Source organism: Sinocyclocheilus rhinocerous, unplaced genomic scaffold (assembly GCF_001515625.1).
Source record: "Sinocyclocheilus rhinocerous isolate Xijiao unplaced genomic scaffold, SAMN03320098_v1.1 scaffold551, whole genome shotgun sequence".
NCBI lineage: Eukaryota > Metazoa > Chordata > Actinopteri > Cypriniformes > Cyprinidae > Sinocyclocheilus > Sinocyclocheilus rhinocerous.
In genome coordinates this window covers 1,304,560-1,320,224 of record NW_015624564.1, presented here as the reverse complement: position 1 = coordinate 1,320,224, position 15,665 = coordinate 1,304,560, and the positions used below count along the sequence as shown (strand labels likewise).

Here is a 15,665-nt window from a genome sequence, read left to right as displayed (position 1 = left end):
CTCCGCCCCCGACTGCAAGCCGCTACTCTCGTTGATCACCGTCTGTAGTCGAACGCACCTAACGAGTCTGCGCAGTGAACACACCAGTACGCCACGCCTGCCATGACGCACACCACAATTTCATTATAAGCATCAATCAAGATGGCAGAGAAAAAATGAACATCTTGTTTTGATGCAGACGGACAAGAACAGGCGTTATGGTGCAGACCCAGCTGAAAACGAAACCCCGTCATGTTCTGATGAAGTTGAACTCGAAGGAAATGTAGTGAACCCCTGGCCATATTTAAGCTCTATTATGCAGTGTAAGCTGTGTTTGCCTAGGGAGACCAAACTAGCAGCTTATAAAATCTCGACATCAACCCTTCGCAAGCATGTATAGGTAAGGTAAATACTTGCATCGTTGCATTGGTGGTTAAAATGAAGCTTTGACAGTTTAGCAAGAGGTTTTGCACAAATTAGCCAAAAAGACAGTGGTGCAGAGTGTGCGATACGACTATCAGTATTTTGCCAAAAATCAAACAAAACACTCCTACAGAGGCTGTGAAGTCTAGTAGATTAGACTAGTGCGCGCGTGCATTTACAGTGCGTTCTTTCACTGCGTGATTCAGTCTAGAGCCCTGCATTTCAGACTTTTTTACGCCCCTTGGGCCGGGCTTCGGGACAATTTTCACGTCATAGTATTAGACTAGTGCGCGCGCATTTAGAGTGCGTTCTTTCACTGCGTGATTCAGTCTGTTAAAATGTATTTAGAATGATCACAAAATTGAAGATATAGGGGCAGAAAATTTATATATTTATATCATTTCACAGTAAATCAATATCACACGAAGAGTGCCGTTTTTTCCTCCAAAAACCAGCATGACTACATATAGATTTTTTTTACAACACTTCAATAAACAAGAAGTTAATTAAGAGACTTGAGTTTTAGACACCATATTGCCTGTTTTTGCTCTATTTCGACAACAGAAATAATTCCAAACACAGCCACCATAGCACAGTTTTGCATCTCTGAGCAATGACGGTGTTTACTTATTGAATGAATCAGCTTTTTGAACGAATCGGTTGAATATGATTCAGTGATTCACTCATTAACACAGTCAAATGCTTTCTGAATGAATCTGATTCATCAATGATTCGGTTCAATCGCAATGACTCACTTATTAACAGTGACTTGCTCACACCTACTGGCGGTTTTAATTTCACATTTAAAGTATCTTTTGATTTGTTTTTTATAATTTAAAATGAGTATTCAACATTTTAGGTCTTATATATCAAAACATTATTTCTACATTTGTAACTGCAGGTTAAATGCATTCATGTCCTGCATTAAACAGTGTGTAAATACATCTAAATGCCACTGCCGATGAAGCTTTTGTGTTTCCTCTGCATTGAAAAGATGAATTTTGTTGATACTGATTTAATTTGCCTGGTAACAGCCCAAATGTCTTACTCTAAATAACTGATTATTTTATTAAAAAACAACTGGTTTGAGATTTATAGGCCTATCCCAGGGGTGTCAAACTCAGTTCCTAGAGGGCCGCAGCCCTGCAGAGTTTAGTTCCAACCCTGCTCCAACACACCATGTAGTTTTCAAATAAGCCTAAATGATTAGATTAGCTGGATCAGATGTGTTTAATTAGGGTTATATCTAAACTGTGCAAATTTTAAACGAGTTACTTTTTACTTTTACTTGAGTAGATTTTTAGACTGTACTTGTACTTAAGTAAAATTTCATTAATGTAATGGTACTTTTACTTGAGTAGAATATTTTCGTACTCTTTCCACCTCTGTATATGTGTGTGTATATATATATATATATATATATGACATTGCATAAATTGTCAATTTTCAATTTAGAAAATGTCAGAAATTTCAATTAGCTTTTTCCTTTCCCTCTGATCTTGTATGTAGAGTATAGTGCAGTTATCTACCATAGCATCTCACCGTCCTTAGCGAATCCTCCTAGTTTCCTAAACAAAGCGATAACAGAAAAAAAGCCCTGAAAAAAAGACACAGACAAGGGATGCCAGAGAGGAACTGTTGGGCTTCTCTAATGGACATCCTCCTCATCTTCAGGCCAAACAATGAGAAAAGAATGTGTGTGTACACAAAAGCAAGTCTCCGTGGAAACATGGCGGGTTCTTGCATCTCTGCCCCCTCTGTAGCCTCTTCAGAAGCGCTAAGTGCTCTCAGGACAGAGCCTAAAGTGGGCTGCTTTTCTGTCGGCGTCTTGGAAGACACCTTGATGTGCCCAATTAACATGAACTCTGGAGAGGGTGTCAGACCTTTAAATGACAAAGAGATCTGCCACATTTCTCACCCAACAGTAAGAGAGTGTGAATGTGTGCTACTATGAAGCATTTTTACTATGAACCATTACTCTAGGTCTGCGACTGGCAGACTTATACTACTATGAGACTTCATTAGGCCGCATAGGGTTTTGGTGGTGTTAACTGGAAGTGTTGGAGATGAAATGAGACCTTTGCCCCGGCCAAAGTTTTAAACATGCCACTCGGCTGTCACAAGAACACAGACAGGAAGGAAAACTAAATATTGACCCCTTTCACCATAACTCATACGTCATTCCTCCATCTGTGTATATCCACAGCAGCACTCAAGAAAATGTGAGAAAAAAATTGCAATTATGGGAAATTTTAAGTGGGTGCTTAAGAGCGAAAAAGACAGCAGGCTCATGCACATACGTGTATGTGCCTGTGTTTAATATCAGCATGCACTCTGTGTGTCCATGCGCTCTGTTACCCATAAACCCACCACTTAAAATAAGTGCTTTAAAAGCCCCAAATGCGATGTCAAAAGGGAAGCCCACCTTTTAAAGTCTAATGTATAATAATTTATGCACCAATTACAGTTCAGCTTAACCCGGCTTTACTTCTGGCCCAACAAAACAGTCTCAGATGTCCATAGATGGAGAGAATAGGATGGAATCTGTCTTTGTAACTCTGAACGTCAGCGTAATTTGGATACATTTGAAATAAAAGACCTCTGAAGATGGCCTCCACATCCAACAACTCTTTATAAGGGTGGAAAACTTTTGTTTTAGCAGGTGAGGCTAACACAGGAATATCACAGGAGAAGCCCAGTTGTTTAAAACATGATCTAGAGTGCTTCTGACGTATATAATTGTTAGCTGTTAGAAATAAAAGAGTTAAAAACTTTCTGACAAAGAACAAAGTGAAACTCTGCTATACTTTGTGCCGTTTCTGACTGTGTGTAGCACCTACAGCTCTGCAGTTTCTTCTGAGACATCTGAAAAAGTTTATTTTTTAATCTTACAGATCATTTCAATCTATCTAATCTGTTTGTTTGGCACATTTGGAAGTAAACTGGAGCAGAAAAGCACTCTTACTCATTTCATATGCAAAAATGCATTTTTTATCTTAAAGGCACAGTAGCATGTTTAATTCTAAAGCATCCATTAAATTTAGAAAGATCAGAGAAAGGGTTAAAAGGGTCAATAAAAACTAAATTATGACTGTTTTGGACAAAACAATTGTGACTAATATTACTAATTATAAAAATTATGATATGACCCTTTGGCTAACAGGAAGTGAACCATTTTCCACAGTAACAGTAAAACCCTGGTTAAAAGCATGTGTGATCAAGTTTGAAGAGAAAAAACCTTTTCTGTCATTTTAAGTAACAAATGATCTTTAAAAATAGGTTACCTATACACAAGCGCACACACATGCACAAACATATCCACAGGCCCCCTTTTTCCCATCTCTTGTCATTCATTTAACAACATTAGGTGTAACACACAACTCTAATATACAAAACTGATAAGAAAAAACCAAGAAGAAACAGTTATTTCAACAAAAAAACATCAAATATGAAATGTAACGCAGGGAATTCTGGGAATGTCAATTTACGGTTATTCACTGTAAATTATATGGTATTTTTCACTTCCAAAAACGGTATACTACCGTACAATTAATGTCCAATACATGTAATGTCCAATACAGTTTTTCACTGTATATAGTAGGGGAATTTACCGTTAACCATTTAACAGGATTTTACTGTAGCATTTTTACAGTCTTTTACCGTTAAATTCACGGTCATTTTTTACAGTGTGGATCAGGACACCTCTAATCATGCACTCATGATTTTTGAGGGGGCAAGTGGGGGGGGGGTATAGCACTGTATAACTGATATAGGATTATGCTTTATTTATCTTTTTCCTTTTTATTCGAAATATTTCCAAACGTGTTAACTATATTAGGAAATATATCGATTCTCAAATATGTGTAGCCTGAGTAAATGCGTTTTGCACCTTTATAGATTGTTATTTGATCAATAAATGGTGATGGGCAAAGTAGACTAATAGTGTAATCTATTAACTACACATAAAAACCCGACTTTTTACTTAAGTACCAGATATGGGTGTTATGCCATAAAATATTTTTAATACGACTAACTTTGGATTTAATGTGAATTTAAAGGGGTCATATGATGTTGCTAAAAAGAACATCATTTTGTGTATTTGGTGTAATGAAATGTGTTTATGCGGTTTAAAATTCAAAAAACACATTATTTTCCACATACTGTACATTATTGTTTCTCCTCTATGCCCCGCCTTTCTGAAATTTGTATTTTTTATTTTTACAAAGCTCATCGGCCTGAAAAGCGAGGTGTGCTCTGATTTGGCCAGCTATCCAGTGCATTGTGATTGGCCGAATACCTCAAGCGTGTGACGGAAATGTTACGCCCCTTACCATATTGTGATGTCTTGTCCCGGCACGACGAGACAAAAACATTAAAAGCCATTATAAACTAGGCATTTGTTCATCCAATGGGGACATAATTACGGATTATAATGACTTATACGGTCTTTTTAAGCAATCAGCTCTAGGCATGACGAAGCGGATATCGTCCTCTTTTGGAAGGCCAAACAAAGTAGTTTTGCTTTCACAATGAAACACACAGCGCCTTCACGACATGGCGGCGGCAACAACAATACTACAGCGAAAATAAAAGTTACGCCTTAACGGCATTATGCAAATCGTCCCACATCGTGATGTCGACATGTGGGGGCGTGTTAGAATGAGCCGTTTTAGGTAGGCGTGGTTGACTCTTAATTTATAAAGAATATCTCTTTGGATTTGAGACTGTAGTCTTTGCAACTTTACAGATCTTCTTTATGCACCAAGAGCTTGTAACACTCCAAATTGAAATCGCATCATATGACCCCTTTAATAACAATATTGTACTTTACTAATTATAACACTTTAATTTTACAGAGAGTAAAGAACATTTACATTATCAAATAACATTTTCATTCAGTCTAGCCAGAGTTCAGGCACTCTCAAAAACTCCCATTATGATCACTGAAGCGGTTTACACTGTTAAATGAATATATTACTTACATTCGTACTCACATCTGCACTTTGTTGTTTCTGATGAGAGCATTTGCCAGATAACTCAGTCAGCGCGCAAGTGAACAAAACACCGCGTTTCAGCGATGAATCACCTGAACGCCTCTGATTGGTCATTGCATTCATAAGCTCAACAGAATCATGTGTGATTGGTTATAATGCAGCGCTGTACAAACGCATCTGTCTCTGGCTCAGTGCCAGCCAAAGCGCGAATGCAGATTTGAATTTAACAGCTGATGCTGTGCAGCACTGAATGATATAATCACACCGGTGTGATTGTATCAAATATAAAAAAAATAATACGCCTATTTTTTTGTCTTTTGGAAGCTGCATTCAAAATCCACTTGGCTCAGAAATCTGAGGGGGCACGTGCCCCCACGATGGACTGAAGCTAAAAATACAGCCTATGATCTGTACCTGCACTTGCAACCCAGATAATTCCACACTATAGTAACTAACTACAGTATGTATAGGTTAGGTTAGACTTAAATTTGAGTCTGTACACAAAGCTATCATGTGACTTTATAAGACTTAGATCAGTGTTTCCCAACCGGGGTGCCGTGTAAAAAAAAATCCTTTTTTAATATTTTTAAATTGCTAAAATGTTCAAAAAAGCATCTATTATATAATATCCATTTCTGATGTCGCCAATAAGAGATGCACCGAAATTTCGGCTGCCGAAAATTAGTTCACCGCTCGTATTATACCGTTCATGCGAATCGGAACAGCAAAGTACACTCAAAAATTGAGCCGACAGGAAACAACGATGTAGTACAATATTGTTTCTGTCTGCAATAGCCCTACTGTGTTGTAACATGGTGTGGTAAATGGGCAACTCTGGTAACGCTGCAATCTCATTCATTGATCTGCTAACCGCTATGTTATGCTCACGTGTTCTGATAATAATAGCTTTCTAGGACTAAACATTATTTGGATAATTGGTAAAAAAAAAAAAAAAAAAAGTTAAATATCTTAACCCTACTGTTAGACCTACCTGAAAAACTAAAAAGCAAAAAACTAAAACAACTTATTTGTGCTATCATTATTAATTTCTTTATTTGTTCTTATTTTATTACTGACTGCTTACTTGTAATTTTTTAACAAAATTATCCAGCTGTAAAATCAAAACTTTGTTTAATTACCATTATAACTATCTCGCAATGTTTACATATGAATAAAAGCCTACATTATAATCTGTCATATAAATTGGTCTCTTAGAAATTAGCCTACTGATTGCCACCATTGATAGACACATTTGTTTTTATAATATTAAAAATATCTGTATGACATTATATTCTGCAGTTCTTCCCTGTTGTACCGAATATCTATACTTTTCAAATTATCATATCGAAGTTAGAAATTCAAATATTGTGACAAAATTAATTTTGTAGGGTGCCACAAGTTTGTTAAAATTTCCAAAGGGTGCCGCGACGGACATTTTTAAAGCTACCTTTATGGTACTTTTGCATTCTTTTTGAAGACAAAATTTCAAAAAAATTCTGACAGAATTCTCCCTTTGGGATGAGAAGTCCCTTTAAATGAACCAGCCTAAGAAATTTTTTTTCCTTTAAATCTAAGTATATTTGCTTTGTATATTTAAACAGGTTTCGACAGCTGGCCCTCAAGTCAAGGGAAAAGTTCCGATGCTCCTTATAGCCAGTCCATCCCACCTACCAACATGACTCCACCTGCAACAGTCAAACTACATTGCTCTGAAAAAACTGCTAGGGAAAAGAAAGAGAAAAAAGTATAAAAACAGAGCAAAAGAGGAAACGCAGAAGCATATGAAGGTTACTTCACCTCAAAAGCTAATATTTAATCGCAGTATTTATAACCAGCGGAAGACGGTGGGCAAGACCTTCAGTGCCCACTCGCTGTCAGCACCTCAGAGTATATGTGCATGTGTTTGTCAGCGAGTGTATGTGTTTGGTACAGTTCAATCAAAGTTCTTCCACCCTAAAACTGGCCCAGAACAAGTTTTGACCATGAGAGGACTGAAATAGTTTTCTCAACACACCACAACACAACACAACACTTCACTTAAAGAGTCCTAAATCATTAAGCATTTTCATGTAAAAAAAAAACACTACAAAAAAAAAAAAAACAGCATCACTAGGACTACAAGCACAACTATGCTCATGCCCTTTGACCTCTGCCGTGACCCTGCAGGATTCCACCATCAGAGCAGGATGTTAGCTGGCGACTCAGGACAAGAGCAGGTCACAGTGTATCAGTGAAAAGGTTTGAGACACTTACATGCACACACATAAGCGCAGCGGCTTTTTACCCGAGATCATTCCAGTTTTATGCAATTATTTCGATGAAAACAACATAAAATCTGTATTACTGTGTGTGTGTGTGTGTGTGTCTGTGTGTCAACAGTGGCTTCGTTTTGGCCACTTCCTCTCATCACACACTCCAAATAAACATTTGCCTTTTAATGTTTATCCTAGTGTTTCCTCCCACTCTTCATTCCACCTTTTCTGATATTATCCTCCTCAGGACTGAGAATAAGAAAGTGAGAGAATAAAAGGAAAAGAGAGATTTTTGTTACAGAGGTGACCAATTTTTAATTTTTAAATTTATGTTGACGATTATTTGATTAAAAATACAGTAAAAAAGCAATTTTGTGAAATATAATTACAATTTAAAATAACTGTTTTCTATTTTAATATGTCGTATGTTATTTTATGTTGAAAAACTGTGATACATTTCTGTTTTCAGGATTCTTTGATGAAGAGAAAGTTCAAAAGAACAGCATTTGCATAAAATGTAATTCTTTTGTAACATTATAAATGTCTTTTACTGTCACTTTTGATCAATTTAATGCATTCTTGCTGAATAAAAGATAATAAAAATATAAATTTTACTGACCGCAAACACCTGAAATATACTGTATTTGCACAGGTTTGCAGCTTGCATGTGTTTTTTCAACTCCAGCACCTTCCAATGCCCATCTAAATGAGACGGTTCCCAGTTTGATGTAGGATAAGAGTAGGATATGTCCACTTTAAGAAAACTAATGTTCATGTGCACATGTGATAATGTGTCTCTATCAGTGTGTACGGAAGGTGTGAAAAGGACTGTGGTGTGTGTGTGTGTTTGGGTCGTATTCCTCTCACATGCTCATAAATCATCAGCTTGCATTTCTCCGCCAGCGTCTGAACAGTAGGGGTGGCGCTTGGGTGAGCCAACACATTAATGATTTTCTCCCGGCAGAGAGAAAAAGAGAGACAGGTAGATAGACCTGAAGCCCGTCACGTCACACAGAATTGGTAGGAACATCATTTAGAAGCACACGTGCATTATTTGTATAGTGCTTTTTTGTCATTTGGGAGCTTGCTTGACAGATGTGGTCACTATGTTCAGGTCAATTTCAAAAATACTCCTCTTGTTTCACAGGAAAAATAATAGCATACAGGTTTGGAATAACATGAGGCGGAGTAAAAAATGCCAGGATTTTCATTTTTAGGTGAAATACTGCTTTAAATATTTAGGTAAGGTTCTGATTCATTCACACTACACTGCCAAACCAATTGGTTACTTCTGCCATTCCGAGTCCGAAGAAGCCGACGGGCTGTTGGCAGGGCACAAAAAAAGTAAAGTCCTAATTTACAACCCACCAAGAGTGCCAGGATTTCAGCGGTTGAGAAGAATTTACAAGGTTATTATTTTCACAACATCATAGTTATCAGGCTTTATTGTTTCCTTCTGTGTGTGTACTTGCGCACATGAGCCTTACTATTTCAACTCACACTGCGATACACAGATGGATAGACCAACAGATTGATGGATGAATAGATTGAGGGATGGATGGACAGAGAAATGGATAGACAGTCTGTATATCTATCGTACATAAATCTGTCTATCCACCTGTCTTGTCTATCCCTCAGTCTGTCTATTCATCCCTCAGTTTGTCTTATCCGTTTATATATCCATCCATCCCTCTATCGGTTTATTCATCGGTTTATTCATCTGTTTATCCATTAATCTACCCATCCCTCAGTCTGTTCATCCAGATAGGTGTACAAATTGTGGGATGGAGAGACAGACAGACAAAAAGATTGACAGATTGAGGGATGGATAGACGGATTTTTCAATGATAGATAGATAGATCTAGAATCTGTCTATCTTTCCATCCGCCTGTCTATCCATCTGTCTATTCATCACTCAACCTGTCTATCCATCTATCTATTCAGACAGACAGACAGAATGCATATGCTTATTGCATATGATTATTCCTTTATGCATATTCATAAATAGACTATGACAACTGCTGTAAACCACATTCTTTCATGAATTGTATGAGGTGTTGCAGAAGTGGACATACAGTAAACCAGTGACCCACACAGGTCAATAGAACTGACAGAAGCCTTAGTCAAAAGAACATGGCCTCTTATAGAGCTCTAGTTTTCCACAGCAGACAGACGGCGCCAATGTCACACACACACACACACACTCATATAACACTGCGCTAGACTCAGGCCAGTAGGACGCACTGGCGAGTGAGGAATTGTAAACACACAACACCACACATCTCTCTCTCACACACATATACATAAGTCTTAGACACGAGCCAATGGGCCATACTGGTGACAGACGAACTGTAAACAAGAAACATGCACACATTCACACACACACAGATTCCCAAACACACACTATTGATGAGTGAGGGTGATGAAGGAAGGTGAGAGGTTCATTTAGGGTGAGATTAAACGTGTGAAAGCTTGCCTGTTTGTAATCAGCATGTCTGACTGTGAGACCAAGGCAGATGAGGAAGACTGTACGCGGGCTTAAAGGTGCAGTGTGTCATTTCTGCACCACTAACAGCACCAAACAAAACTGCAAACGATGGACGGAAGCTGTTGTTTCTATCCTATTTGTAAACTCAATTTCAAATTATTATATAATTCAACCATTTCTATTATGCAATTTAAATAATTATTTTTATCATTTTATATTGTTTTTAAATAATATAAATTATAAACAAATTACACAATTATTATTAATAATAATAATATGAATATGAATAATAACTTTTTTCTACAATATCCCAAAATTTGCCTAACTATAATAGGTGGAAACCTGGATACTGTCTGCATATTTTCTTGATCTGATAAACTCTGATAATCTGATTGGCTTTACACCTTTACTGTTTACAGTCTTTTGTGATTGTGTACCAGTACCTCAACTGTTTATTATAAAAGGATTATTGTCTTATGTAAATTATTTAAAGATTTGTATGTCAAATAGCTTAATTTAAATAGTACTAAAAATAATACAATAAAATTACAAAATAAAATAAAAAATAAAATGAAATCCTAAGTAAAAAGTACTAAAAAAGGCAAGAATTTCAATGATAATCACTGGCTCTTTTTTTATTTTATTTTATTTTATATTTTATCTTATTTTTTTAAAACGTTCTTGTATTTCTCATGAAATTAGTAAATGAAAAAGATACCCAGTCTTTCCAGTGGACAGTTTCTGATTCCTCTTCTGTTTACAGTGGATATATAGAGTAGTGTGCGTGTGTAGCGTGAAGAGCCATCCAAGACTGCCACAGCACATCAGTTAGCTATCCACAAAACAACCCTTTAGCTTGTTTACAGACAAGTACACAAATACACCATGCACTCACATAAAACACACACACACACACACACACACACACAGACACACACACCTCACATAAAACAGACACAGACACAGACACAGACACACACACACACACACACACACACACACACTACTACCGAAGTTTTGCATTTGAAGTAAAAATACTACATGCAGGAGCAGATTCACCAAAAGCGTTATGGGCTTCCCAAAAAGCAAATATGGAGCATTTCTGTTTCTGTGTCCAACTTTTTATATTCTATATTTTTCTGTCCAGCTCCTGACTGGCTCTACCATTCTCCTCCCTCTCCAATATTCTCTCTCTCTCTCTCACACACACACGCACACACACACACACACATATATATATATATATATATATGTATATATAACTCTGAACAAAACCTTAAAAAGTAGGAGGGGATGAAAAAGAGTGGGTTGTACACTCCTCTCCACATTCCACACATGATTGCGAGAGACATCAAAGATGTGATTACGAAGCAACCCACTCTCATTCATGACTATGTGTGTGAATCGTTTAGATTTGCTTAGTGTGTGGGAATGCATCCGCCTCAACGTGGACAAGCATCATTAGTTAAATCTGACAGGCGGAATGAGAAAGCACAAGAGGGTCGCATGATCTGCGCACACACACGTCATGAAGTCACACGTCACAACTGACTTTACCAAGCTTTTGAACCGAATGCACTATATGCCAGTGGTGGACAGTAACGGAGTAGTTTTATTTCGTTACTCTACTTAAGTACATTTTTCAAGTATCTGTACTTTACTGGAGTAGTTTTATTTTGAGTAACTTTTACTTTTACTTCACTACATTCCAAAGCATAAGATCGTACTTTTTACTTCACTACATTTCATAAAACATATCGTTACTCCTTATAATATATCACGTGCTCCGACACGCAGAAGCGGTGTCTGATTCATGAACGACCTGATTCTTTTCAATGAACCTTTTAAATTGCTTGAATGCAGACACATCAACATCAGTGTCTCTGTTTTAGGTCAAAAAAAAAAACCGAAACATTAAAATAACAGATTAAAATAACTCATGCACAGTGAACACTACTACATCACTCTCGTCAACGTAGTCCATATCAACAACAAAAGTATATCTTGACTCCATATAGTGGTCATTTTGGGAAAATCCCAGGTATTTTGAGCAGTAGGATTATAAAAAAATATGTGCTAATATAAAATTAAATTAAGTAGCCTATATAAAATTGCAAAATAAATCTATCAGTACTTTTTTACTTAAGTACATAAAAAATCGAGTACTTTTGTACTTTCACTCGAGTAAAATTGAAAAAGGAGTACTTTTACTGGAGTAATATTTTATTATACGTATCTGTACTTTTACTCAAGTACTTGATTTGTGTACTTCGTCCACCACTGCTATATGCACACACAAAGACATGCCCGCTGGCCGCCTGCGCGTTCGTGCTTTCAACTTCGACCTCTGAACTTCAGCTCTGTCCAGGGTTCAAGACAAGTACAGAAGTGAGATGCTGCTGAACTCTGATGTTTAGCATGGAATTAGATTTGTGCCACGTATTGGACATCACATTTCATAAAGATGTCTCAAACAGTCCAAAAATTATATTTATTATAATAACAATGAAAAAATGTAAATACACTTCTTAAAATGCATGATGATATGATATATCTACAATACACCTTGAAAAGGTTTATATAATATTATGGAGTTCTATAATTGTAAGCATTCTTACCTTGATTTGCATATTATAAACCATGTAAAAAAAAAAAAAAAGTATAATAACTTAATTTGAATTATTTTTAATTAATAATGTTTTAAATAATTCAAATTATTTTAAAATAATTTTAATACAATTTTAAATTATTTAATAATGAGAGACCAACCTCACAAGTTAACTTTCTTTTTGTTGTTGTTGTTGCTTTTCCCATTCTCTAAAAATTTATTTTGACACATAATATAATATAATAAATATAATATAACTTATTCAGAAACTAAACTCATATATAAAGTTTTAAGTATTTTTTTAAGTTTCTTTATTCCCTAACAAATTATATTTTGTTCAGTACTTGAAAAGTTACATTCAGTAATTATGACACAAATCTAAAATCACATACAGTATAACTGAGCGGGATTTTAGACCAATGAGATTTCACTGCGGAAGAGACTCACCATTCGATCGGTGGATACAGGTGTGCTGGTTGTCACTCAGAAAGAACCCATCTTTGCACTGGCACTCGTAACTGCCCATGGTGTTCACACAGATCTGCTGACAGCCGCCATTGTTGTCCAGACATTCATCCACATCTAGAGAGACACAAACACACATGGTCATTACAAAACACACAAACACAGCCATTCAAGCACAAGGATCTGGGCAAAAACGTCAAGCTTTGTCTCTCTGCGTAACCAAAGCCGGCTCAGCTCAGGTATTTGCAACAGTGTTTGTTTATCCGGAGTTGATTTTCCTTGATTACTCAGACAATCTGAGGCTACTGAAGAATGTTGATTAAATAAGTAGTTTGGTGCTCCAGTTTTCAAACACATCTACCAGACAAATAAACCAGTAAACAGACGTCCGGGGGAAAAAATAATTTCAACTAAAATAAGAAAATTAAAACAATATCCATCATCCAAACCTTCAGTAATATTGGCTTGTTAAATAATAAGTAATAACTTGTTAAAAACACAAACTTTTTAAAGCTGTTTGGATGAGTATCTTGTAAATAAACCTATTGTCCAAGCTGTATGTGTATTTACACATTGCTGTGTCTTTGACAGCTCTAAAAAATGGCATTGTGGGTATGTTGGTTTGAGTAACAGCATGACACTGGAGACCAGTAACACACATGAGTGACTTTTATGCAGCCTTAACACAGCAACCTGCCTCTGTGGAGTCGGCTGCCCATAACTCTCTCTCAGGGGTGCTATTATGTCTCAGAGTAACACCACTGCCACTCTTCTGTCACTCGTCACTATTGTGGCATGTCTTTCTCAAAGGCCATTTGTGCCTGAAATTTTATTTGAAAAGGTTACTGTCGAATGTTCAATATAACATATTTCCCCACATCAGACTAGAGGTTACAGGTCTGTATTCACCATTTATACTTGAAAACCACTAAAGGGTATCACGTTTGGAATTCATTTAGCCGTAATTTGAATAGACAAGATGCACATTCTGGTCATATAACTCCATATAACTTTAGTATTTTGTTAAACAAAACAAAAAGCAAAGCAAAACAAAAAGAATTGTAAAAAAAACTGCACCAAACAAACAAAAAAAGCCCCAAACAAAAGCAAACAAAAGCAAACAACCCAAAAACAAAACAAACAAACAAAAAAAAAAAACAGACCAAATGAAACAAACAAAAAAAACTAATCAAACAAAAAAACAAAAACAAATAAAAAATGAAATCAAACAAAACTAAATGAAACAAAACAAAAACAAGGCAAAAGAAACCCAAACAAATACCAAGCAAAACCAAATGAAACCAAACAAAAACAAAAACTTAAAAACCAAATGAAATCATAAAATAAAAAATAAAAAATTATAGACATGATTTGAATAGACAACATACGTTAATTCTCATAAAATTAAAATTATTTGTAAATATCGCAACACATCATTATTTGTACCAAAAATACGTAAATAAAAATACTTATAACTGTGATTTTTTTAACTATTTAGCTTCCATATGGTCAAACAGACTTTAATAATGCCAATTTCATAAAAGATGCATGCACTAAATCATACTTTAAGAGGGGAAATGATACAGCACAAGAAGACTGAACAAAAAACTGAAGAACAAAGACAATTTCTGCATATTCTTATAAAATGCATTGTAGGAAAAAAAACTACAATATAGTAATAGCTTCAGTGAAATTTACATTTAGTAAATGTGAAAAAAAAAAAAGAATAGAGAGAATAATTGTGTGACATTTATGAATAGATACATGGCAAATTGTTTTTTTAATATAATTAATTAAAGTTGAAGTTCATAAAGCTTTTTTTCCTCTGGCATATGATTCTCTACAGAATTACTTCAATACAGCCCAAATGAAGCTTATATTCAACTAAAATGACTATAACTAGAGAATCTATTTTGCAATCTTGTGTGTGTGTGTGTACACATGGATGTGTGTATGAGTATGTGCTGTCAGCCTGTGTATGTATGTTTCCATCCATCTTGTATTCCGGTTCTATTGTTTATAAGCTCCTTATAAAACTCGCACTGAATGTTATACACTGGAAGGCTGAATGAGCATCAAAGCTTCTGTAAATGAGGTGTGGAAACAACATGCCAGTTTCCTCCACTGTCATAAGCAGTGGTGTATAAAGTACCTGAAAGCCATACTCAAGTAAAAGTAAGACATCTTACCAGAAAATGACTTTGGTAGAAGTTGAAGTCACCGTTTAGAATATTACTTGAGTAAAAGTTTTAAAGTATGTGATATTTATTGTACTTAAGTACGAAAAGTATTTTTTAAATCTTAAACGTACTTAAGTATTGAAAGTAAAAGTACAAGTAAACGCAAAATGGAAAAGAAGCAAATAAATATATATATATATACAGCTTGAGTAGCAAGATTGTGTTCAGGTTTAACTCTTTCTTCCATTTTGTATTTTTGGGTAAGAATAAGAAGCA

The 15,665-nt window shown here is 35.8% G+C and overlaps 1 protein-coding gene across 6 annotated transcripts in view; it reads right to left on the bottom strand.

Moving 5' to 3' along the window:
- The window catches only part of LOC107743513 (signal peptide, CUB and EGF-like domain-containing protein 1), a 78,831-nt gene that overhangs the window by 40,920 nt on the left and 22,246 nt on the right, over positions 1-15,665 (bottom strand). For all 6 annotated transcript variants that reach the window (XM_016556758.1, XM_016556787.1, XM_016556793.1 and 3 more), the window contains exon 5: positions 13,192-13,326. In XM_016556758.1, coding sequence (XP_016412244.1) covers positions 13,192-13,326 — 135 coding nt within the window. The remainder of the gene's footprint in view (positions 1-13,191; positions 13,327-15,665) is intronic.